Source organism: Schistocerca gregaria, chromosome 4 (assembly GCF_023897955.1).
Source record: "Schistocerca gregaria isolate iqSchGreg1 chromosome 4, iqSchGreg1.2, whole genome shotgun sequence".
Taxonomy (NCBI): Eukaryota; Metazoa; Arthropoda; class Insecta; order Orthoptera; family Acrididae; genus Schistocerca; species Schistocerca gregaria.
Window position 1 is genome coordinate 397,744,650 of NC_064923.1, and position 27,280 is coordinate 397,771,929.

Here is a 27,280-nt window from a genome sequence, read left to right on the forward strand (position 1 = left end):
GAGGTGTAGTGGGACCTTGTCTGTGTGCCAGACAACATGATAGACCAGTTTTTGGAATATTTAAATAAATTAGATAAAGTTTTAGAAAAAAAAAAAAAACAGGGAAATACAACCACAAAAGGCACATACATTTTGAAAGAGGTAGCAATCAAAAGTGGCTGCATTATAATCACAAAATGAGGGAACATAGTAACCACACTGGTAACAATTATCATCAGAAGGAATGCAATAGCATAAATGGTAATTGTAGTACATTCTAAAATGTAACATTTTATACTGGTGTAGAAGGCGTTTCGCCTCATTTTGTTAAATAATATGAACACTGGTGGACTTTCTGGTGTTGAACACATATGTTATCAGTCATTTCACTTCACAATATAAATCAACATCAACCATGACGCTAATACAACACACATAACTTGTACTCCATTGCCACACTTCAAACTCAGAGATTTGCCTCTAACAACACGTAGCAAAGAAAATACTATCATATATTGATCTATTTGTGCAAAATCATCTTTGGAACATACATTTTAAAAATAAAGTACAAATAATTGTTTATCATTGCTTGTCTTTTTAATAAGTCCACAATCATCATTGTAACTACATAAACTGTTTATGTATGTTAATGTTTATACATATCATATAGCTATATGGCAATGGATTTCTGAGTTTTGAGTCTTCAACTCTGGAATCTGTCATTTCATGTGATCCAAGATCAGTTAGTACATTTATCTCACCATAACCAGTTTTATCACAAGGTCATCGTGTGGTATCCATTCCCATTCTTCAATGAGAGCCCTTTAGAGTTCCTGGAGAGTCTATGATGTAACAGGATGACCACAAACATGTATCTCAAGAATATCCCACATATGATCAATGGAGTTTAGGTGGAGACTCAATGCGGGCCATTCCATTACTTCAATGACCAAGCTTCACAAAATATCCCTCCATGGTTCCTGACATTAGAAGGAATTCCGGGCTGTCACAGTATTCTGCAGCCGCCACGTGGTTCAAAAGGATCTGTTTGGTGTGCTATCTAACAGTAAGGTGACCATGGGCAATGACGGGATTCCTATGGCTGTCAACCCTGAAGCCTGCCCACATCGTCACAAAAACCTTGAAAATCTGTCAGTTTCCTGGACAACATTTGAGAGGTATCACCCACCATGTGTCTCCGCACATAAACATGACCATCACCTTGCATCAGAGGATATCTGGACTTGCCTGTAAATAACAGGCTTCACCAGTGAGAAAGTTGCCAATTCACAATGGAATGGAACTGAATGCAAGCTGCTAGATGATGTATTGTCAAGTGTGGTACTTGAACAGGATGTCTGGATCATACATTTCTCTCTTGTAACCCATTCACTAGAGTCTGATAGGATGCAGCAGATCCCTCAAAAAATTGTGCCCCATTGTTAGAAGAAAGTGTAAGCTACTTCCATCTACAAGAAGGGTCATGGAAATCATCCACAAACTGCAAAAGCCAGCTTGCACTTTTATCACATAAAATCATGAAAGTTGTGAATCAAGAAAAACAGGTAGACAATTTTTTGACTTTTGAAATGCATTTAACTCAGTACCACACCAACTATTGCTAATATAACTAAGATAATGCAAAGTATGAAGCAAAATTTGTATTTGAATCAAGAATAGAATAGAATAGAATATTTTTATTAGCCTTTCAGTATTTTTCATACAATTGGCTTCGTCAAAGTTTACAGAGGGTTTTAGTTTCAGTACGATATTCAAATAGTTACAGAAAGGAGAAAAGGAACTAAATACCTTTTCTTCAGCCTTATGTAATACAATGTTGTATACAGTAATTAAATACACACATAAGAAAAGAATCACAGTAAATAACTAGCCTATATAATATCAAAACATTTTCTTCATAATTTAGGTAAAACATATATTTTGATGATTAGTTTCTAAGAATTCTTCAGTTGTATAGAATTCGTTGTTTTTTAGCCAGGTTTGCAATGTATTCTTATATTTATTTAGTGGTACTGTACGAGCTGAGCATAGCAACTTATTGAAAAATTTTATGCTTAAGTGCTTATAGTTATTATGGACTATAGCAAGCCTTTCAGCAAGGATTTCCATTAGGAAGGATATAGCATGTTATCCTGGATGGACAATTGTTAAAGGGTGTAGAAGTAACTTTAGGCATGCACCAGAGAAATATGTTGGGACCCTTGCTGTTTATGTTGTGTATTAATGATCTGTCAGACAATATTAGTAGTAACCTGAGACATTTCACAGATGATGCAGTTATTCATAATGAAGTACTGTTTCAAAAAAAGCAGCACAAATATTATCATATCTTGACAGGTCCAATTCAAAGATTGGCGACTATTTAAAGGTTTCAGAAATGTAAAGTTGTGCTCTTCACAAAAAAAACATTATACTTTGACATTAATATCAATGAGTCACAATTGTGAATCACTCAGTTCCTACAAATATATTAGCGTAACAATTTGTTGGCATATGGAATCAAATGATAAGATAGGCCCAGTGACAGATAAAGTAGGTGGCAAACTTTAATTCATTGTATGCATTGACTTGCATACTGAACTACCTTTTCAAAAGTGAATAAATCCAGAATAAGGTGCCTTCTAAAATTCAAAGTCTTCAGCACACAGAGTAACAATTATGTTTAGATTAGATTAGATTTACTTTCATTCCAATTGATCTATAGTGAGGAGGTCTTCCAGGATGTAGAACATGTCAGAAAAACAATAATACATGATAAATATTTACAACTGAAACAAATAAGCTAATGTACCTTCCACTGGTCCCAAGTGGAATGATCGTCATTGTTTTTAATGAACACTATATGAAAGAATCTTTTTACAATACTAATGGACTGAATTTAAAATAAAAAAATGATATAATAAAACTACTATAATACTTATTTACAATGAACACATTACTGCACTGAAATGGTGCAGAAGTTAGATTATACTTACACACAGAGACACACACACACACACACACACACACACACACACACACACACATATATTCTCTCTCTCTCTCTCTCTCTCTCTCTCTCTCTCTCTCTCTCTCTCTTCCAGTAGTGCTAGTCCTACAGGTTTCAGAGGAGAACTTCTGAGAAGTTTGGAAGGTAAGAGATGAGGTATTGGCTGAAGTAAAATTGTGAAGGCGGGTCGTGAGTCATGCTTGTGTAGCTCAGTTGGTAGAGCACTTGCCAACTAAAGGCAAAGGTCCCGAGTTCGAGTCTCAGTCCAGCTTGCAGTTTTAATGTGTCAGGAAGTTTCAAAATCAGCACACACTCTGCTGCAGAGTGAAAATTTCATTCTGGAAACTGGTTGTCATGTGATCTGGGAGGTCTCGTTGGGTAGACCGTTCGCCAGGTGCAAGTCTTTCGATTTGATGGGTGAATGTGATGAATAGATCGAAAAAGAGGGGAGGGGTGGGGAGAGCAAGACAGAAGTATGGAATGTGGCTGCAGAACAGTTATAGCAAGCCTTTTACCTAATGGTGAGAGAAATAATAACTGGCTCTGCTATTTTGGCAAGGGTGAGTAATGGAACTGTGTGGTCGTTAAGGACCAGGTGAGGTTTCTTTGACTGGTGATTATTAATGGCCAGAATTTCAAGTACTGTTAGTTTTCTACCATTAGTTCCTTTATGGAGAACATGACATTTCACATCATTTGAATGACTTTCATCCTGAGCAGGTTCAGCAAAGGCGGAATCTTTCTTTTTGAGTCTCCAACTCCTTCCATGCTCAGTCAGTCTACTTGTTATAGCCCTACCTGATTGAGCAACATATAATTTGCCAAACAGATGGTAGGAAATTATATGTATTCCACTCTGTTCTGAAGAAAGAATCTTGTGTTTACTGTTGAACAGAAGGTGGGCAGCAGTATTTCTAGTGTAAAAAGCTGGAGTATATTTCCTTGATTTTAGTTTCCTGGCCAAAAACCTTGGATGTTCTGCTCACATATAGCAGGGGTCTATTTGTTTTGTGCTGTCGGAGGTGGATAAAGGAGTGCTGTTATCCTCTATCTCTTCTTTTTTCTGAGTATGTTGTCAATTAGTATAGAATTATAACCATTGCTGTATGCTATTTCTTTAATTATTTTCAGTTTAGTTTCAGAATACAGTAGGTGGTGCACCGTGGAATGAAAGGCTGCTTGTTTGTGTGTTATGGGATGAGGGGAATTGGTAGGTATTACTGGGCCTGTTGTAGCTACTTTCCTGTACATCTTAAATAAATGCTGTTGTTTACTGATGTCAATTGTGAGGTCTAAAAAGTCTCGTTCCAATTCTATTGTAAATTTGGTTTTACTGTGGTGTGAATTAAAATGTTGAAAAAATTTATTTAATTGTCTACTGGTACCTGTCCAAAAGTGCAGTACATCATCCACATCCCTAGTCAAATATCGTATATTAAAACTTAGAGGCTCTTTATCTAAAACTGTTTGTTCATAATAATCCATAAACATTTCAGCTAATATGGGGCTCAGTGGTGACTCTATTGCTAATCCATCTAATTGACTGTTACAGAGTTGTTGAAATTGGAAATAATTTTGCTTTAAGCATTTTTCCGTTGCCATCTTTATACCTTCTGTCTCCACTGGATTTGTTCTGACATGATGTAACAATTCTGTTGAAATTTCTATTGCCTCTGCAAGTGGAAAGTTGGAAAATAGGCTGATAACATCAAATGAGGCTAGTTTTGCACTAGGTGGAATGGGCACATCTTTTTTTCACTAAAGCAAGTGAATTAGGTATTCCACATTTTGGTTGAAATTTAGTTTTTGTTTTAATTAGTGGATCTAAGTATTTTGCTAATTTATGGCTAGGTGCTGAAACTAAAGACACTACAGATTTTATTGGTACACATTCTTTGTGAAACTTAGGTAATACATATAATTTGATTGCTACTGGATTCATGATATAATTGGAATCACTATTGTGAAACAGTAATACTGTGCATTCAGGTTATTAATAAGACAACTGAATCTTAACTGTTTATAAATTTTGATTAAATATTCTTTACTACAATCGATTTGAGAACCAACACATTCTATATCCCTGAAGTCTCTCCAAAATCATGGGATTTACAAAACACAATGTGTGAATGGATGAATGAATGAATACAGTTACTAGATTGAAAAATAAAAGCTTATAGTGACAAAGCTCTCCTTAAAACTGAAAACTTCAATAAAAAATGTTCTCTGCCTGTTGATTAATTCAATTACAAAACATTACACAAAACATTCTCACACAACAACAGTTTTTTTCACATCAATGGTAGTAATTCTAAGTTTAAGCAAACCTCAATCGTGTAAAATGTAAGGGCCCCACTACACAAACAGTCTGTTGCAAAGGATGTACAGTTTTTCACATCTCACCCTATTATAAATTTCAGCAAGGTGATCTGTAAAGGAAAACAATTCCTGCCTCTACTTAATACAAGACATCTGAACTCAAAAATTTAAATAATGGCCAGTTATACTTGGCACTCATTGCCAATCATTTGAATGTAGGTGTCTCAAAATCTTTTGCCATTACAGATGTGAAACAAACATTCTGTACATCACATATAGTGACCCAGCTAGGACATCTGCTGACATATGATAATTTTTCTTTAATACATAATTGATGAAGCTGGACAGAATACATCATTCTAGCTACAAAAATATATCTATAATATTTTTAAAAGATGACATTTTATGCCAGTTGTGCTCACAGAAAATTTTTAGAAATTTTCTGTGGTGGGATTGTATACTTTAAAAAGCTCTAACTTGGCACACCATAATTACACTATGTTTTATTTAATTTAGGAGTAAAGGTAAAAATATAACAACTGACTAAACAGTAGAGGCACTGATTCATCAAAAGATACATAAAGAAGACTAAGACTTTTGCTATCTTTGAGGCAAAACCTGTGTCAACTAGAGTATGCATACCCCTGTATGGATCCATCGTGCCAACTGAATAGACTGTGCTTTTTATTTACATATTTAAAATATGTTCTTTTTAAAAATTCAAATTGTTTGTATAATTATAATCATGCTAAACACACATGCAGCCACAGTTTTTTTCTGATCTCGAACATTGCCAATAGCTTTTGCATATCAAATGGATGACAAAAATCAGTGTTGTTTGTTTCTTCAAATCTCTAGGGAAGATACTGCCAGAAGCAATTGGTGAAGTACAAGAATATATAGATATATGTGATTATGCCGTTGGTCTGTCACGTATGTTTGCTGGGAAACTCTTTCCATCTGAGCGTGAGGGACATCTTCTGATTGAAAAATGGAATCCATGGGGTGTTGTTGGAGTAATTAGTGCATTCAACTCTCCTGTAGCAGTATATGGTTGGAACAGTGCTATTGCCATGGTAAGTTTCAGTTTCAAGAGTATTATAGCTTCCTGTCTGTCAGTTGTGTTAAATTAAAATGTTTTCTGCACACAAACTGGCAAAAAGCTGTAGCTGTATTGTATGGCAAAATGTGTATAATGTATGAACTATGCCAGAATTTACAGTTTACACATTTTCCTATGTATATGTCAGTCTTAAAGGGTTGTTGCAAACATAAACTGCAATTTTCAGGTGATTAAAGATTCAAAGTACTGTTGTCACACACAAATAAAAATTACAATACAGATCTGTATGAGTTGCTGCCTTGACAGAGGATTGAAGTGATAACATGAACTAGGCTATTCATGTTTTATGTTACAGGGAGTATTGGTTACTGCATAAATATGTGTCAGTGATTTGTTAGCATACTAATCAGTTTAGATCAGAGGGAAAAGTTAGCAAGCGTGTTATGAGAATTATCATATTCTGCATGGATTTTTAATTTAGTACACAGAAAAAAAGACTGATAGCATAAATTTCTTAAGATACTTGAGATAGTATCCTCTGAATATGGACAGAACAAAAAGAAAGGGAGAGCTGCAGAAACTTTTCTAACAGAGGGTTATTGTGCAAAAACAATGAATTTGTACATGCACAAAGTGTACACACATAACCACCCCCCCCCCCCCCCCCACACACACACACACAAACACTGTGTGTCCACCATACAATCTGTAGTGTTAGCTGGATGCGCAATGCTGTGATTGTTTGGTGGGGTGGGTAGAGGGAGAAATAGGCAGGAGGAAGAAAGATATGCTGGCGGTGGGCAACCACAGAAGGCCAAAGTATTAGAAGTATATTGCGCTTATTTTGATATGGAAACAGAGAGTGAGAGTAGTGCTCCAAGTAGCATGGCAGTGAACTTTAAATTCAAGAAATATGCCACAGAAATCCATATTATTGCTTTTTAAAATGTGACTACTAGATGATAGTATTTTTCATTTGTGCTTTATGTATGGGTCTGTTAGTCTGGTGGAAAAGTGTATTTATTTGTAAAACCCAATATTACAATTTTGACCATGTGGCTGTTATCAAGTGGAAATTATGTTCATGTTTATGACCTTCTTGTGTGTATTGCACTTTCTGAATTACAATGTAAATAGTTTGCTTGTATTCAGCTTAATTTTTGTCCTTGTACACAATATTGGGTGGGGTAAATGATTCCATATTTACTTTTATTTCATGAAATAGAAACTAGTTTCATCATATGGTATTGTGGTAAGTTCTATACGACAAAACTGCTGACGTTATCAGCCATATGGTATTCTATGGACTCATGTCTATCTGTTATTTCTTATGACTACATGTGTGAATTGTTTGATTTAAATGCACTGTAAGTATATTGTGCTAAAATGTACCATTTGTAGTAACAGTTAATAACATTTAAAAACATTTGTGTAACTACTTTTGCATTTTTAGCATTTCAAGAAAGAATGGTCTAGTCACCAAGACTACAAAGTATAGGGCCTACTCATCAGATTCATATCCAAACTCTGTAAGACACTATGAAATGATGGCTCTCAGTGACAAGAAGCAACATCATTCAAAGCAGAGTTACATAATCATTCCATGGAAAGATATAATAAATATGACTACCAATACTGTTAAAACCTGCAAATATGGAGTGCTCCATTAAATATGAGAAAGTATGGAAAAAAGATGCGAACAAAAATAACATAGAATATGAGCAATATGCAATGCACTGAAATTGAGCAGTTCACATTCAGATTAGTAGGCCATAACAGATATGCATAAGTTCAAAGAACACCATGCAATGAAAGCAACTTCTACTGTATATGAAACAAAAACAAATTTGGAGTCATTTAGTGCACCCAATATTATGGACATGAGAAGAACACAATCAGAATACATGCAACATATATACAACACAATTCAAAGAGTGCAATAGACATGAGAGGTTGTAATGAGAAGCACGCTGTGCTGAAAGCAGCTTCTGATAACTATGAAATAAAAACATAGAAGACTAAAAATCAACCAGTAAGAAAGCAAGATGATGGACCGATAAACTTACACCATTGCAAGTGGTGTGGCAACAAACCAAAGGCATGTTACTAGAATTCCCCATGTGAGTTTGAACCTGTGTGGCTAACTACCAACTAAGAGGGGGCCACTCCGTTTACTGGTTAAGAACACAGGAGGAAGGGGTGGCAGATGTGTGGGCTAGATATGTGCTTCACAGATGCTTGAGCTGGTGGTGAGTGGCACACAATGAACATGATGTGGAGATGTCAATTGGGAAGAGATGATAAGTGGGAGGAAGATGAAACTGTTGGGTGGTGAGAGGAAGGACAGTACATTAAAGGAGTTTGAGGCAAGGAGTTTGTGTTACAAGGGTATCTCGCATCTGTGTAGTTGAGAACAGCTGGTGGTATGCAAGGATCCATAGTTCCCAGGTTGTGAAGCAACCATTGAAACTGAGCATATTGTCATCAGCTAGAAGTTGTGCTGCTGGGTGTTGAATTTATTTTCAGCCACAGCTTGGCAGTAGCCATTTATTTTGGTAGATGCCTGATTGGTTGTCATACTGACATAAAATGCTGTGCAGTGATTGAAGCAGAACTGATATATGACATAGCTGGTTTCAAAGATGGTCTTGCCTCTTATGGGGTGGGATAAGCCAGTGACCAGAATGGAGCAGGAACTGTGTGAGCAAGTGGTAATGAATCAGGAGTGAGAGTGGCATAGGGATGGACTAGGATATCCTGCAGGTTGGGTAAGCAATGGAATACATACTTATTACCAGTGGAAAGGATCATTTGTAGAATTCCCCTTATTTCAGAGCATGATGAATGATAAAGCCTTGGTGAAAAGGAAATCTGCTTGTAGATTAAGTTTGGGGAGGTAGCACCTGTTTGTGAAGGCCCTTGTGAGACCTTCACTATACTGGGCAAGGGAGTTCTCATCAATGCAGACATGCAGTCCACAGGTGATGAGGTTGTATGGGACAGGTTTTTTGGTGTGGAAGGATTGACAGTTGTCAACACGCTAGTACTGTTGGTGGTTGGTAGGTCCACATTTTACCCATTAACCACCAACAATATAAGCATTTCAACAGCTGCCATCCCTTCCATATAACCCTGCCATCTGTGTATAGCATATTTGCAGGTATGAAAATTTCCTTGCCCAGGGTGCTGAAGGTCTCCACGAGGACCTACACAGAAGGGCACTTAACTCACATACCTAATCTGCAAGTAGATTTATCTTGTCATATTCTTGTACACTTCTAATTCTCCCACCACTCCCCCAAAACTCAACTACAAAGGAGCACCTCTCTCATCCTGGACTGGAACAAATGAGTCAGATCCTTAGCCAGGGCTTTGATTATCTATAATTATGCCCCGAAACAAAGGACATCCTACTCAAGATCCTTCTCACACCTCCTAATGTGCCCTGCTTCTCACCCAATCTACATAACATCATAGCCCATCCTTACACCACTCCCAACCATACCACAGGGATGATATCACTGTGGAAGGCCCAGGTGCAATACCTGCCCAATACCCCCACCCTGCACTTCCTACCCCATCAGCAGCAACAGCAACTGCGAAAGTAACCATAGCATATACCAACTCTGCTGCAATGATCTTATTATGGCAATATGACAACCAACCAGCTGTCCATCAGAATCAATGGCCACTATCAAACTGCAACCACAAATAAAGTTGGCCACCCAGTGGAACAACAGCAGCCCAATGGCTGCTTGATAACTTGGTCCCTCTGAATCCTTTCCTTCTCTACTGTCTCTTCCAAACCACATAGTTGACAATTATCCTTGCAACATGTCCTCATCTTCTGTAACCCTTTTAGCCTCAGTCTCCATTAACCCACTGTCCCCACATGCTCCTAAAACAGTTTCACCTTTCGCTGTCCTATCATCACTTCCCAGTTCACATCTCCACATGACCTTCATTGTGTACCACTCACAACTAGCTTCGGCATTCATGTATCATATATATGTAACCCCTCCCTCCCATGTTCCTAGTCAGCAAACCAGCTACCTTCCTCCAAGCTGCTAACTACCCATCCCCAACCCTTCTTCCTGCCTCTCTCTCCCTTTGCTCATCCAGTCTGACACAACAGCCACCCTATCCAGTCCACCTGCCAAATTGCAGTCATGCAATTGTGCTTCTAGTAACACTATGTTAGGGCACAAGCATGTGTGTGTGTGTGTGTGTGTTTTTGTGTGTTTGTGTGTGTGGTTTCCTTAACACCCAAATTGTTTACATGAAACAGCAGTTAGTTATGCTAAAGAAGGAATATTCATCAAGAATTGGCTAGAAACTTATTTTATCTTTCAGAATAAAACTCTGTTTGACATAGATCCTTGATCTGATAGTCCTGAACCCTCTCTCTATGATAAACCCATACTCTTCAATCCAATGTGAATTGCATGGCACAGGTTACTTCCCATATATAATTGACCAGGGCTTCTTCCCATTCCAGTTATATTTGGAGTGTGGGAATAATGTTTGTTTCAGTGCCTCTGTGCTTGCTATAGTTAGTCTAACTTTGTCTATCAGGCCCTATGGGGCCAATGTACAGTCAATATTCTCTGTTAGGCCTGTTTGGTTTGGATCACACACTCTTGAGCAATATTCTAGGATGGGCTGCATGATTATTTTGTAAGCAGCCTTCTTTGTAACTGACTGCATTTTCCCATTGTCCAATCAGTGAATTGATGCCTACCATCTGTATTATCTATGATTGAGCTTATGTCACTATGATGTTTAATAACAACAATATTATGTAAAGGAAGTACACCATATAGAGGAGATGTTGAGTCACAGACAGACACAACAAAAAGATGGCCATACATGTTGAGCTTTCAGCCAAAAGGCCTTTTTTTTTTAAAGTAGAGAGTACACACACACATTCATGCAATGCACACACACCTGAACACTGCGTCTGGTCACTAAGTGTGGCCTCAGTGGCCAGAGACAGTGGTCATGTGTCTATTAGGACAGTCTTTTAGCTCTGTGACTCAACAGCTCCCCTATACAATGAGTAGCACTCTTTCCTTTTCATAGGAACGTCATTATTCCATCCAGGATTTTCCATTGTTTCATTCAGTTGGATATATGCACAAATTTTCACTCCTAGGTATTTTTATGGGTTAGCTGATTCTACTTGCAACTCATTGATACTGTAGTAGTAGGATACTACACTTTTTTCATTTTGTGAAGTGCATGTTTTACATTTCATAATATTTAAAGCAAAGTGCCAATCCCTGCACCATCCATTTTGAATGTGTATCAGTACCTGACTGAACCTTTGTGCAGCTTTCTTAAGATAATACTGTACTATAGGTAACTGAATCTGCAAAAAATCTGAAGTAATCAATATTTTCTCATTAATATACACTATCAACAGAAGGGTCCCAACACACTTCACTAGAGCATGCTAGAAGTTTCAGTTGCATTTGTCAGTGACTCCTCATCCAGTATAACACTGCATACTGCCTACCAGGATATACTTAATCCAATCAAAAATTTTGTTTGATACCCCCATATGATCATACTTTCATGAATAACATGTGGTTGGTATGACGTTGAGTCAAATGTTTTTTCAGAAGTCAAGCAATACGGTGTACACCTGACTGCCTTGATCTATGGCTTTCTGCATGTCATGCAAGAATAATGCTAGTTGAAATCAAACAATGGAAAAATCCAGAATGGAATAATGCCAATATTGTGAAAGGATAGATTGCTACTCACTGTATAGAGGATATGTTGAGTCACAGACAGACACAACAAAAAGATTGCTGTACATTTGAGCTTTCGGCCAAAAGGCCTTCTAACATATAAACAGACACACACACACACACACACACACACACACACACACACACACACACACACACACACATACACACACACACACACACATATGTGCACACGGCTCCCATGACCACTGTCTGACCTCAGCGGCCAGAGACAGTGGCTGTGTGTGTGTGTGTGTGTGTGTGTGTATGTGTGTGTGTGTGTGTGTGTGTTTGTTGTGCTTCTATGGATGTGCATTTTCTACTTTGGAAGACTACCTTTTGGCCAAAATCTCAAACATACAGTAGACCACGTGTTGTGTCTGTCTGCAACTCAACTTCTCCTCTATATGGTGAGTAGTAATTATGCTTTTCATAATAAAAATCCTAGATGGGTTTAGCATGACCAATTTTCAGCTCATTTATGATGGGTAGCATGTAGGACATCATTCTGTTCAAGATGCTGTTCTGTGTTGTAAGATTTACCTTTCCCGTGATTTCCCTAAATCATTTCAGGAAAATGCTGGGATCGTTCCTTTGAAAGGTCATGGATGATTTCCTTCCACATCCTTACCTTCTTTGATGGGACTGGTGACATCACTGTTTGGTCCCTTCCCCCCAAAATCAACCAGCAAACCAACCTCTCGCTCACTTTTTTTTTACCTTCTATATTTATTTTCATATTTTATCATTTAATAGTTATTTCTTGCAGCCTGTAATCAACCACAAACACCAATTTATTGCCTGCTGATTGAGAACATTTATGTTATTTTAAAATATTTTTATATCTGATGGAATCATGTGGCTTGTTCTTGCCTTGGTTGACTATTATTTATTGATTTAACTCAATTAATATTGAGGAAACAACACTGTTTCTGAAACTCTGAGTGTTGGAATATAAATGTTAAGTCTATTTACAATGTAATTACTAAGCTTTTTCATTTATGTTTTGCTTCTCCAATGACAACATTTTTAATCCATATTCTAACTGTACCTAACTTGATAAATAAAAGCGCTTCCAATACTTTTTTGTTCTGTTGGGTATTTTCTTTGATACAGTGTAAATTTAATTTATTAAAAATTGCAGTAGTGCTACATCTAGTCCTTGCAGTTAAATAGCAATCTTCAAACACTGGAAAACATTTTACAACACCCACAAAATGTTTCAGGTATGTGGAAATGCTTTGTTGTGGAAGGGGGCTCCAACAACCCCTCTTGTATCTGTTGCTACTAGCAAGATCTTAGCATCAGTATTAGAAAGAAATAATCTTCCTGGTGCCATTTGTTCTTTGTGCACTGGTGGAACTGACATTGGACAAGCTATTGCAAAAGATACTAGGCTGCCACTGGTAGCATTTACTGGCAGCACAAATGCTGGCCATAAGGTAAGAGCATATAATTCTAAGTGTGTTTGTGAGAAATTTGCCATATGCTAATAAAAGAAATTTGCACTGACCATAAAGCTCATTTTCAAGGAAAGTGAAGGATTCATATTTTCATCACCAATTTTTTTCTTAAAGTTGATAAAAGAGATGAAATATTGAGTATGAACCCAAAATGAGATGTGATTTTACTGTAACAGTCTATAATAAACAGCACAACTGCAGAGTAAATATTCATATGACAACTGTTTGGTTTAAAAAATGTAAAGAAAATTAGGATTTGAAGTCATATTGATGACGAGGTCACTAGATGTAGCAGTTCAGATCAGTGAAGGTTGAGGGAGGAACTCAGCTGTGTCCTCAAACAGTTTAGGGAAACTTTGGGATATCTAAATCAGGATGACTGGGCAAGGCTTAAACTGTCACCCTCCTAACCATGAATCCAGTGTCTTACTAACGTGCCATCACTCTCAGACATTTGATGTTGCACCTCATGACAGATTAACTGAGTAATGGATGAATGTTGGTGTAGAGGACAGAGTTACATTTTTATTTCAGAATTTTTTATGAAATGATTACTTCAACAGAATCAGAGTAATATGACAGCTGCCAGATTCATTGCCCTTTGTTATGTTTGCCACTGTCCATACACTCTTTAGTGTGTATAATTTCCAGATCAAATCTTACTTATAGATAAATTTCTTTTAGTTATGATGAGCTCATGCTGTAGTAATATCTCAATACATTGTACAAATTACAGTACACATTAATGGAATAAGGAAGCAAATATGTATACACGGTTCACAAGAAAAAACCATGGGTGGTACTAAATTTGCATTCTAGGAGGACATCTGTGCTCTGCAAACTACTGTGAAGTGCATGGCAGAAGGAACATTGCATTGTAAAATGTATTGGACTTTCTCCCTGTTTCATTTGCATATGGACTATGGAAAGAAATGCTGCTCAAGTGCCAGTTTGATTGCTGTAATTAGTCTATTTAGTCTATCAGGATCTGCTAGTTCAGGTTTTTCAGTATCTCTGTTACACTCTTCTGAGGTTCTAGAAAACCTGTGACCATTCATACTGCCTTTCTTTGTGTAATTTCAACAAGTGCTTTCAGTCCTATTTAATATGGGTTCCACCCTAGAAGGAGTAACAAGAGTGTTTTGTAAGCTATGTCCTCAGTACCCAGAAACAATGGTCATGTGTGTTTGGTCTCATGAGAGTCTGGCTTTAGTGCAGAGAGACAGAGGTCATGCATGTTCAAGTTATGCTTCTGAGAATGTGTGTGTGTTTTCTGCTTCAGAAGAAGGCCTTTTGACTGGAAGCTTAAGTTTATAGCAGTCTCTTCATTTGTCTGTTTGCAACTCACTGTCTCCTCTGTAAGGTGAGCAGCAATCTGTCCTTTTCATATTGCTGTCAATAGTTATTTTATTGATTTACACAGTGAGAGAAATATTAGGTAGTGGTGTGGTGATATGCTGTTTGATTATCTTCTGAGACTGTAGCTGTGTGACATGCTACATTTATGAAGTGCGCAGTTATAAATACTACTTTTATTTTGATCATAATTTGTATTCTACTAATGAGAAAAAAATTCAGAAACTTTTATGTGTTAAATTTCCCATTCTCTTTTCATTTTTACAAAATATTTAAGGGTCTGTGAAATTTGCAAGCATTTATTTTTATTGTGTATTGAATCTCACCCAGTTTATACTAATAATGTTTAATATCTATCAATAAAGCAATCCCTTTTGATCTAGAAGATGCAGTGAGGTGTGTAGTCCAAAGAAAAAATTACTACACACTGCAGCTCAGTTTTCAAACATGCATTGTTCATACGCATATGTTTCACAGATGTACATCTCCTCTCTCTATGAATGCTACTGTCCATTGGTAAGAGTAGTTATCTCATGTATGATGTGTCAGGTACATGCAAAAGAGCCCATTGGTGTAAAAATAAATCACTTCTGAACATGGCATTAGCACATTGAGGATTGAGCAGCTAGGGTGTTGTTCATCTGGTTGATACTGCACTTCTTTCATAGATTTTTCTCAATTTGGTCTAGTAGATTCTACTGCACAGAATTTACTTCAGGTTATTGTATTTGAAACAGGAGCATTTTTCTATGAAACACTGTAAAGAAGCATAAAAATAAAACAGAAAGAAACTTCCACATGGGAAAAATATATTACAAACAAAGATTCCAAGACTTACCAAGCGGGAAAGCGCCGGCAGACAGGCACATGAACAAAACACACAAACACACATACAGAATTACGAGCTTTCGCAACTGGCAGTTGCTTCGTCAGGAAGGAAGGAAGGAGAGGGAAAAATGAAAGGATGTGGGTTTTAAGGGAGAGGGTAAGGAGTCATTCCAATCCCGGGAGCGGAAAGACTTCCCTTAGGGGAAGAAAAGGACAGATGTACACTCGCACACACACACACATATCCATCTGCACATACACAGCTTGCGTCTGTGTATGTGCGGATGGATATGTGTGTGTGTGTGCGAGTGTACATCTGTCCTTTTTTTCCCCTAAGGGAAGTCTTTCCGCTCCCGGGATTGGAATGACTCCTTACCCTCTCCCTTAAAACCCACATCCTTTCATTTTTCCCTCTCCTTCCTTCCTTCCTGTAAAGAAGCATAGACGTACATGACTGACCTATTTTTTATATTGAAATAAAATATGTAATTTCACAAGAACAATTTTTTTCATCTTTAGTAGATGAAGATAAAATTAAAACCATTGGTATTGAAGACAAAACTCTTTTAAATGTAGGTTTTATTACTTATTACTAAGTTAAATTTTGAAGTATTTTGGAAAACAAAGTCCTACATCACATTCTTCTCAAATAGCATCTGGTACCTTTTCTTGCCACTTTCCCTTGTTTTGTTCTGTACAAACCTTACATCTCCCCTGTAGCAATTTTGACATTTCTGTAGCTGGAACAAATTAGGAAAATGTCTTCCACTGAGTTATTTTAAAAGTGAACTACTTTGGTTGGAAGTTGCTTCAATTTGCCTCCTCTGTTTTTCAAAGCTGTTGCAAATTCAGTAATGAATTCAACAACATGTTTGATAGTAGGCATCAGCTTTTTACATAGGTTTTATAAATTTACAATCCTCATCATGACAAAGTGAAAAAAGCTTTCTTCCACTTCCTCTGAAAAAGCTAATAGGCCATTACCATTGTTTTTATTATATTACAAAAGACAGGCAGGTTTCATCTTTCGTCATTTCTTATTTTAGTCTGGCATTGACATTGGGTACACTCATTTTGTGTTTTGTTGTCAAAAGAAATACATTCCTAGTGTCTTTCCATTTCACAGACAATAAATGGTCTCATATGGGAAATGGATTTTTTATTTTCCTGGTTAAATAGATCTTTAGCTAGCTAGTTTCTATTTTCAGTATTATACTGTAAGATCATCTTCAAAACAAATACAAAGCATGTAGCAGACAACAGTCAATGCCCTTTGAACTAATATCACCTCGTGAGGTACAGTGCGTGCATTGCCTGTATACCTTTCCCACCAATATGAGTGACAGGTGCTGCAATCCATATTTTTTGTGGTGTTATGAGCAGCGTAGAATACCTTTATACAGACAATAGATGAAAGACAAGTGTAAGAATATGTTAACAAAGCTGAGAAATGGCCGACAGTACAATCTGTTTGATGTAGGATCCACATTGCCCACCTCGAGAGTGTTAATCTGGGTAATGCTAGTATCTTGGAAAAATACAGAAGAGGAAAGACTGGGTGATAAAGAGGGCTGAATTACAAGAAGTGTTATTATTTGTTTGCAAGTACTTGTGTTTTCAATGTTATTATATGGGGTGTAAATGTAATTGTTAACAATAAGTCCACAAAAGCCACCTAGGCCACAGTGCATGCATGTCACATGAGATTTACATCTTCTCTCACTCTCTGGATGCATGCTATTAGTCCTAGAAAAAAAAGAACATGACCTTTTTTGTAAGAAATTAACGTAATTTAGTTTTGTTCTGTGATATGTTTTCACTAAAGGCCACAGTTTTAGAGTGACATTCAAAGCCATACCCACACTCACCTCCCACTAGTCATGATTTTTAGTAATCTGTTGCCAATGGCAAGCAGGCTACTTCATTACCATTATTAATTTAAATGAGTCCCTGATATTAATCACAGAAAAACCATTTTTTAAACATAACACAGAAATTAATTACATTGACAATTTGATCAAAACTTAACCATTACAAGCACAGTAATTTCATTGTTGGAATTGTTAATTTTATGCTGTCAAAATTCTCAAAATGTTAAGTAAAATATACACAAATGTCAGTATGAAATTAAACTACATTAAATTTCCTGCAAAAAAGGTCATTATTTCTCTAGAATATGAAAATCTTATGCAACACAAATGCATAGTTTATAGGTAGTTTTTTTACACGTACTTCCCTGACTTGACAGTCTACAAGTGTTCTGTATAAAATTTTCAAAAGGAGAGGTACAAACAAGCTGCAACAAGTTTCATATTCTTTATTACAACAGCTGTTTTGGCTTTATTGCCGTTCTCAGGTGAGGCCTAGCTTGATTTGACATCCATATTGCATCTTTAGTGAACTGTCATTGTCTAATTCACAGAGATTAAATTATGTATAGCAAGTATAAATGTATGGAATGTGTATTATCACTTATTTGATATATTTGATTATTTTCACTCACTATAAAGCACAATTTGAGATTTACCAGATGGTTCATTTACTCTGATGTTGTATAGCATTATATAGCTTTTACCGTACTATAAAGTACAATTTTAAATTTACCTGACCGTTCATTTAATTTGATGTTATATACTATCAGAGTAAATGAACTGTCAAGTAAATGTCAAGTTGAATTTTATAGTAATGAACTATCAAATAATTAACAAAATGTTCTCCATACATTTATAATTAAAGCTTTTCATGTAATCTTTACAAATTGGACAATGTCAGTTTACTATAGATGCACTATGGATATCAAATCAAGCTAGATGTTACTTGAGAGTGGTAATAATATGAAACAGCTGTCATAATACAGAATATTAAAATTAGTACAATATGCCATTTTACATTCATTTAGTTTTGAAAATAATGTCCTCAAGTTGGCAGCCGTTAGTGTCAATACATTGTTGTAGACAATCTGTGAAGTTTTGAGCAGCTCTTGCACACATATCACAGGGTATAGCATTTACTTCGTCAATAAGCCACTCTTTTAATTCTGGTAGGATGTAAAGGTGGCTTTTGAGAACCTTTTCCTTCAGATATCCCCAAGGCAATAGACACTAATGCTCAAATCAGGTGACTGTGCAGGCCACCCGACATAACCCCTCAATGAAGCGAGGCATCCCAGAAACATTTCTCTCAAAACATCAAGTGAAATTTGAGCTGTGTGAGCAGAAGCTCCATCCTGTTGGGACCACGGGCCTACCATGACAAACTGTGATATGGCACACCACACTGTTACTTTAGGAGAATTTTGCGGTCTTTCATGAATAATTCAGGGTTTACTTTTAGCCCAGTAGTGAAAGTTTTGCTTATTTACACACCCACTAAGATGAAAATGTGCCTCGTCACTACTGAAGAAAGCTGTATTCAGAGGGATCTGAGCAAGCATTTGCTCACACAAATTTTGAAGGTTTGTGTAGTCTGCTGGGAATAATCCTTGAGCAATAATTATTTTGAAAGGATGGAAATTCAAATTGCATTTCAGAATCCTCAAACTGTGGTCTGAAATCCCCAGTAAAACAGAATGTCATCGCGAAGATCGGCTAAAATTTATAGACGCAGGAAATTTGGCACAGAGTTCAATGTGAGATGCCTTTAATAGGTTCCACAATGAACCATTGTCTCGAAATTTGGTAGAAAATCCTAAGAAATTCTAGTTGTATATAAAGTACACAAGTTGCAAGACGCAGTCAATACCTTCGCTGCACAGTGCCGATGATACTGTTAACGATGACTGTGCTGCTAAAGCGAAGTTATTGAACGAAGTTTTCCAAAATTCCTTCACCAGGGAAGACGAATGGAATATTCCAGAATTTGAAACACGAACAGCTGCTAGCATGAGTTTCTTAGAAGTAGATACCTTAGGGGTTGTGAAACAACTCAAATCGCTTGATATGGGCAAGTCTTCAGGTCCAGATTGTATACCGATTAGGTTCCTTTCAGATTACGCTGATACTATAGCTCCCTACTTAGCAATCATATACAACCACTCACTCACCGATAGATCTGTACCTACAGATTGGAAAATTGCGCAGGTTGCACTAGTGTTTAAGAAGGGTAGTAGGAGTAATCCATCGAACTACAGACCTATATCATTGATATCGGTTTGCAGTATGGTTTTGGATCATATACAGTATTCAAACATTATGAATCACCTCGAAGGGAATGATCTATTGATACGTAATCAGCATGATTTCAGAAAACATCGTTCTTGTGCAATGCAGCCAGCTCTTTATTTGCACAAAGTAATGGTCGCTATCGACAGGGGATTTCAAGTTGATTCCGTATTTCTAGATTTCTGGAAAGCTTTTGACACCGTTCCTCACAAGCACCTTCTAATCAAGCTATGGGCCTATGGGGTATCGTCTCAGTTGTGCGACCGAATTCATGACTTCCTGTCAGGAAGGTCGTAGTTCATAGTAATAGACGGCAAATCATCGAGTAAAATTGAAGTGATATCAGGTGTTCCTCAGGGAAGCATCCTGGGACCTCTGCTGTTCCTGATCAATATAAATGACCTGGGTGACAATCTGAGCAGTTCTCTTAGGTTGTTCACAGATGTGCTGTAATTTACCATCTAGTAAGTTTATCCGAAGACCAGTATCAGTTGCAAAGCGATTTAGAAAAGATTGCTGTATGGTGTGGCAGGTGGCAGTTGACACTAAATAACGAAAAGTGTGAGGTGATGCACATGAGTTCCAAAAGAAATCCGTTGGAATTCAATTACTCAATAAATAGTACAATTCTCAAGGCTGTCAATTCAACTAAGTACCTGGGTGTTAAAATTATGAACAACTTCAGTTGCAAAGATCACATAGATAATATTGTGGAGGAGGTGAGCCAAAGGTTGCGTTTCATTGGCAGGACACTTAGAAGATGCAACAAGCCCACTAAAGAGACAGCTTACACTACACTCATTCGTCCTCTGTTAGAATATTGCTGCGCGGTGTGGGATCCTTACCAGGTGGAACTGACAGAGGACATCAAAAGGATGCAAAAAAGTGCAGCTTGTTTTGTATTATCATGTAATAGGGGAGAGAATGTGGCAGATATGATACACGAGTTGGGATGGAAGTCATTAAAGCAAAGACATTTTTCGTCACGGCGAGATCTATTTACGAAATTTCAGTCACCAACTTTCTCTTCCAAATGCGAAAATATTTTGTTGAGCCCAACCTACATAGGTAGGAATGATCATCTAAATAAAATAAGAGAAATCAGAGCTCAAACAGAAAGCTTTAGGTGTTCGATTTTCTCGCGTACTGTTTGGGAGTGGAATGGTAGAGAGATAGTATGATTGTGGTTCGATGAACCCTCTGCCAAGCACTTAAATGTGAATTGCAGAGTAGTCATGTAGATGTAGATGAGCAGAACATTGCAGCAATTGTTGAACAGCTGTTCTCACCTGCTGAAAATTTTCTGGCATTCTGATGGACCTGCCTTGGCCATGCGTATCTATTCTTAGTGTGCTACCAGTTTCCTCCGACTGCTGAACCCAGGACCAAATTGTGTTTGCATTAGGAACAGCATTGTTGCATGGAATGTTGAACTGTTGCCAAAAAGCTCAAAGTGTTGCAATCATAGATCTATTTGTTTTCATAATAAGCATGAACAGAAAATCCATTATGTGCACCACAGACCATATTGGCTACTGAAATGGGATCAATGACTGAACAAAGGCAGACTAAGTGCAACTGCCTACCCGCACCACAGCCCCAGCGGTAATCGATAGAAACTGCTTAGTTGGTTCTGCCGCACCCTGTCCTATCAGAACATCACTTCACACACATAGTCAATAATGCTGAATAACAGAGGACTTCTATTCAAAGCATTTGGTTTTGATATTGTTGGACCTGGAGTTTGATTCTCCACACAACTGAAAGAAACTTTGATGCTGCGATTGAAATATCCCTGTTATTCATACTGAAATTTAAGTTCTCTCTCAGTACACATTCGGTCTCATCAGTTCTTCTGGCTACTACCAACATCAAATTGCTCAATTCCTTGGATCCGTTGATGGCACAGGAGCAGCAACAAATCACTCCAGACTTCACTGTCATCCATATTTGGCACACCACCAGTACCATATTTTAGTTAAAACAACTGTTCCTGCAATGACTACCACCCTGCTTGGTACTCTGATGGGCAAGATTAAATACTGCTATAGCACATGCTACTTATGTAGTCAAATGCATTTGATCAAGTGTTTTTTTCCTAGTTGCACTGGATTGTATCAAGGTGAAGTGCAGAGTTAATGACAACTCTTATTTTCCAACTGTCATGAATTGTAATTTTGTAATCCGATTTGGGATTGTTTGCTTTAATTGTAACTAGTATTCTTTAATTGTCTTATGAATTGTTTACTCTGGTGACTTCTGCAAACAATAGTTTTCTTATTTAATTAATTATTGTGCATTTTTGTTCATTTGATGTTTACTTGTCATGAGTTATTTTTACATTATTTATGTTCAGTTTAACTGAATTTAATTACTTTTCTGTTGATAGCAAATAAAGGTGGGTCAAGGGAATCACCCTTCAGATGTTTATTTTAATTTTTATTATTTGTTTATAAGACACATTAATGCAAACAGATACATCATGTCCTGTAGTTGTGCCATTTTATACTTTTGTTAGTTAAATATATTTACTCTTGTACCTCATTCTGGTTGGTGCTCAAAAAGATTTAATCAGGTAGTTGACTTGATGCTTTCAGCACATTATAGATTTTCAGTTGTGCAACTTTTCTTTGGTCAGTTTAATAGTTACAGTCATACTTAGAGGATATAAGTGCTAGTGAACTCAAAATAAATTCACATACAGTGCTTCAGTCCTCTCTGTTTGCAACTAAAACAAACAGTTGTTTCAAAATTCTGTCCTTTGATTTTGATCTGCGTTATCATCACGTCGTCAACCAATTGGTGTCACTCTGGTGGTTAATCAACCATGACATTGGACAATGCATGCCCACATCATCTTAAAAAGATTGACTGCTCTCTGATGGGGAGGCTTTTCAATGTCTCGTGGCCCCTGTTCCATTACAAATCACATCGGATCTATTACTTCCTCTGATACCACTAAAAATGTTAATTTTTCCTTGTCATACAAGTGCTTCAGTTTATTTTACTCCTTAAAACTGTCTGAAACCAGCACCAGCTATATTTGTAATGCCACCCCCATCACTTTCCTCTGTTAGCAACTGTAGGCAGAGCACAGTGATGTAACAATTGTACTCACATTTAAAGATTTTAATTCTTAAATGGTATTAAAATATTGTTACCTGCTAGATTGAACACCCCATTAAGGTAGTTGAATTCACCAAATGTGATTTCTTTCAGGGAGAGGGGCAGGAGATGTAAAATATGTCCCCAGGCCCCAAATATAAGAAATTTCTATTGTATAAATTTTACAAAGAGGCTGCCTCTTTCATCAATCACCTATCCATTGATGCAGCAATAAACAACAATTTCACATTGGAATAGGTGGAATCGTTGTCATCAAAGTTGTCTAGCCAATCAGATTGCTCCCAGCATCACTTAACTTGTCAGACTGAGGGGCTTTTGGAGCCATGGCTGAAGAACATCATTCTCTTCCATCCTGTTATTGCCAGAGCAGATGCTAAATGGCTAGTCTTCTTTACCTTTCCATTTCTCTTCTCCTCAAAGATGAGAGTGGGTCTACTGGAGATACCTTGCCTCAGCCTACTGGTAACCCTCACCATGTAACCTCCATGAGCAAATAAACCTACAGTTTCCTTTTTCTACATATGAGTGCTATATATTGATTACCCTCCCTCCATGAACCATGGGCCTTGCTGTTGGTGGGGAGGCTTGCGTTCCTCAGTGACACAGATAGCCGTACCATAGGTGCAACCAAAGCCGGGGGGGGGGGGGGGGGGGGGGGGGGGGGCGGTAGTATCTGTTGAGAGGCCAGACAAACGTGTAGTTCCTGAAGAGGGGCAGCAGCCTTTTCAGTAGTTGCAAGGGCAACAGTCTGGATGATTGACTGATCTGGCCTTGTAACAATAACCAAAACAGCCTTGCTGTGGTGGTACTGCGAACGGCAGAAAGCAAGGGGAAACTACGGCCGTAATTTTTCACAAGGGCATGCAGCTTTACTGTATGATTAAATGATGATGGCGTCCTCTTGGGTAAAATATTCTGGAGGTAAAATAGTCCCCCATTCGGATCTCCAGGCGGAGACTACTCAAGAGGATGTCGTTATCAGGAGAAAGAAAACTGGCGTACTACGAATCGGAGTGTGGAATGTCAGATCCCTTAATCGGGCAGGTAGGTTAGAAAATTTAAAAATGGAAATGGATAGGTTAAAGTTAGATATAGTGGGAATTAGTGAAGTTCGGTGGCAGGAGGAACAAGACTGCTGGTCAGGTGACTACAGGGTTATAAACACAAAATCAAATAGGGGTAATGCAGGAGTAGGTTTAATAATGAATAGGAAAATAGGAATGCAGGTAAGCTACTACAAACAGCATAGTGAACACATTATTGTGGCCAAAATAGATACAAAGCCCACTCCTACTACAGTAGTACAAGTTTATATGCCAACTAGCTCTGCAGATGACGAAGAAATTGAAGAAATGTATGATCAAATAAAAGAAATTATTCAGATAGTGAAGGGTGAAGAAAATTTAATAGTCTTGGGTCACTGGAATTCGGTAGTAGGAAAAGGGAGAGAAGGAAATGTAGTAGGTGAATATGGACTGGGGCAAAGAAATGAAAGAGGAAGCCACCAGGTAGAATTTTGAATAGAGCACAACTTAATCATAGCTAACACTTGGTTCAAGAATCATAAAAGAAGGCTGTATACATGGAAGAAGCCTGAAGATACTGACAGGTTTCAGATAGATTATCTAATGGTAAGACAGAGATTTAGGAACAAGGTTTTAAATTGTAAGACATTTCCAGGGGCAGATGTGGACTCTGACCACAATCTATTGGTTATGACCTGTAGATTAAAACTAAAGAAACTGCAAAAAGGTGGGAATTTAAGGAGATGGGACCTGGATAAACTAAAAGAACCAGAGGTTGTACAGAGTTTCAGGGAGAGCATAAGGGAGCAATTGACAGGAATGGGGTAAAGCAATACGGTGGAAGAAGAATGGGTAGCTTTGAGGGATGAAGTACTGAAGGCAGCAGAGGATCAAGTAGGTAAAAAGACGAGGGCTAGTAGAAATCCTTGGGTAACAGAAGAAATATTGAATTTAATTGATGAAAGGAGAAAATACAAAAATGCAGCAAATGAAGCAGGCAAAAAGGAATACAGACGTCTCAAAAATGAGATCGACAGGAAGTGCAAAATGGCTAAGCAGCGATGTAAGGATGTAGAGGCTTATCTCACTAGGGGTAAAGTAGATACTGCCTACAGGAAAATTAAAGAGACCTTTGGAGATAAGAGAACCACTTGCATGAACATCAAGAGCTCAGATGGAAACCCAGTTCTAAGCAAAGAAGGGAAAGCAGAAAGGTGGAAGGAGTATATAGAGGGTCTACACAAGGGCGATGTACTTGAGGACAATATTATGAAAATGGAAGAGGATTTAGATGAAGATGACATGGGAGATACGATACTGAGTGAAGAGTTTGACAGAGCACTGAAAGACCTGAGTCGAAACAAGGCCCCCGGAGTAGACAACATTCCATTGGAACTACTGACGGCCTTGGGAGAGCTAGTCATGACAAAACTCTACCATCTGGTGAGCAAGATGTATGAGACAGGCGAAATACCCTCAGACTTCAAGAAGAATATAATAATTCCGTTCCCAAAGAAAGCAGGTGTTGACAGATGTGAAAATTACCGAACTACCAGTTTAATAAGTCACAGCTGCAAAATACTAATGCGAATTCTACATAGACGAATGGAAAAACTGGTAGATGCGGACCTCAGAGAGGATCAGTTTGGATTCCATAGAAATGTTGGAACACATGAGGCAATACTGTCCCTATGACTTACCTTAGAAGCTACATTAAGGAAGGGCAAACCTACGTTTCTAGCATTTGTAGACTCAGAGAAAGCTTTTGAGAATGTTGATTGGAATACTCTCTTTCAAATTCTGAAGGTAGCAGGGGTAAAATACAGGGAGCGAAAGGCTATTTACAATTTGTACAGAAACCAGATGGCAGTTATAAGAGTCAAGGGACATGAAAGGGAAGCAGTGGTTGGTAAGGGAGTGAGACAGAGTTGTAGCCTCTCCCTGATGTTATTCAATCTGTATATTGAGCAAGCAGTGAAGGAAACAAAAGAAAAATTCGGAGTAGGTATTAAAATCCATGGATAAGAAATAAAAAGGTTTGCCGATGACATTGTAATTCTGTCAGAGACAGCAAAGGACTTGGAAGAGCAGTTGAACGGAATGGACAGTGTCTTGAAAGGAGGATATAAGATGAACATCAACAAAAGCAAAATGAGGATAATGGAATGTAGTCGAATTAAGTCAGGTGATGGTGAGGGAATTAGATTAGGAAATGAGAAACTTAAAGTAGTAAAGGAGTTTTGCTATTTGGGGAGCAAAATAACTGATGATGGTCGAAGTAGAGAGGATATAAAATGTAGACTGGCAATGGCAAGGAAAGCGTTTCTGAAGAAGAGAAATTTGTTAACATCGAGTATAGATTTCAGTGTCAGGAAGTCATTTCTGAAAGTATTTGTATGGAGAGTAGCCATGTATGGAAGTGAAACATGGACGATAAATAATTTAGACAAGAAGAGAATAGAAGCTTTCGAAATGTGGTGCTTCAGAAGAATGCTGAAGATTAGATGGGTAGATCACATAACTAATGAGGAAGTATTGAATAGGATTGGGGAGAAGAGAAGTTTGTGGCACAACTTGACCAGAAGAAGGGATCAGTTGGTAAAACATGTTCTGAGGCATCAAGGGATCACCAATTTAGTATTGGAGGGCAGCGTGGAGGGTAAAAATCGTAGAGGGAGACCAAGAGATGACTACACTAAGCAGATTCAGAAGGATGTAGGTTGCTGTAAGTACTGGGAGATGAAGAAGCTTGCACAGGATAGAGTAGCATGGAGAGCTGCATCAAACCAGTCTCAGGACTGAAGACCACAACAACAATATTGATTACAAGCCCACATTACTTTCCAATCCACACTACACCCGCAAGGGGTTGTATAGTACTGTGAAGGAATTATATACAAACGTTGTCAAGAAGTTCCATAGTAAAAATGTTCATAGGTTTACTCACTTAACTGGACTAAAACATTCAATTACTGCGCCATATACTCCCCAACAGAATGGGATTGCTGATTGGGAAAGCAGAATCCTATGTGAGAGGGCATACTCTTGGCTCTACTCTGCTGAAAACATACCAAAAGCATTCTGTGGTGAGACAATCCTGCATGTACCATACACTCTGAATTGAATTGATTCTATTAAAATTAAAGGTAAGACCTTAATTTAGATTTCTTGAAGAACAAAGGTAATTTTGATAGT

The 27,280-nt window shown here is 37.7% G+C and overlaps 1 protein-coding gene across 1 annotated transcript in view; it reads left to right on the top strand.

Annotated features, from left to right (window-relative positions):
* Positions 1 to 27,280, top strand: part of LOC126266840 (alpha-aminoadipic semialdehyde dehydrogenase-like) — a 135,648-nt gene that overhangs the window by 48,451 nt on the left and 59,917 nt on the right. Inside the window, exons 3-4 of the mRNA XM_049971408.1 lie at positions 6,167 to 6,384; positions 13,354 to 13,569. Of these exons, the coding sequence (XP_049827365.1) occupies positions 6,167 to 6,384; positions 13,354 to 13,569 (434 nt within the window). The remainder of the gene's footprint in view (positions 1 to 6,166; positions 6,385 to 13,353; positions 13,570 to 27,280) is intronic.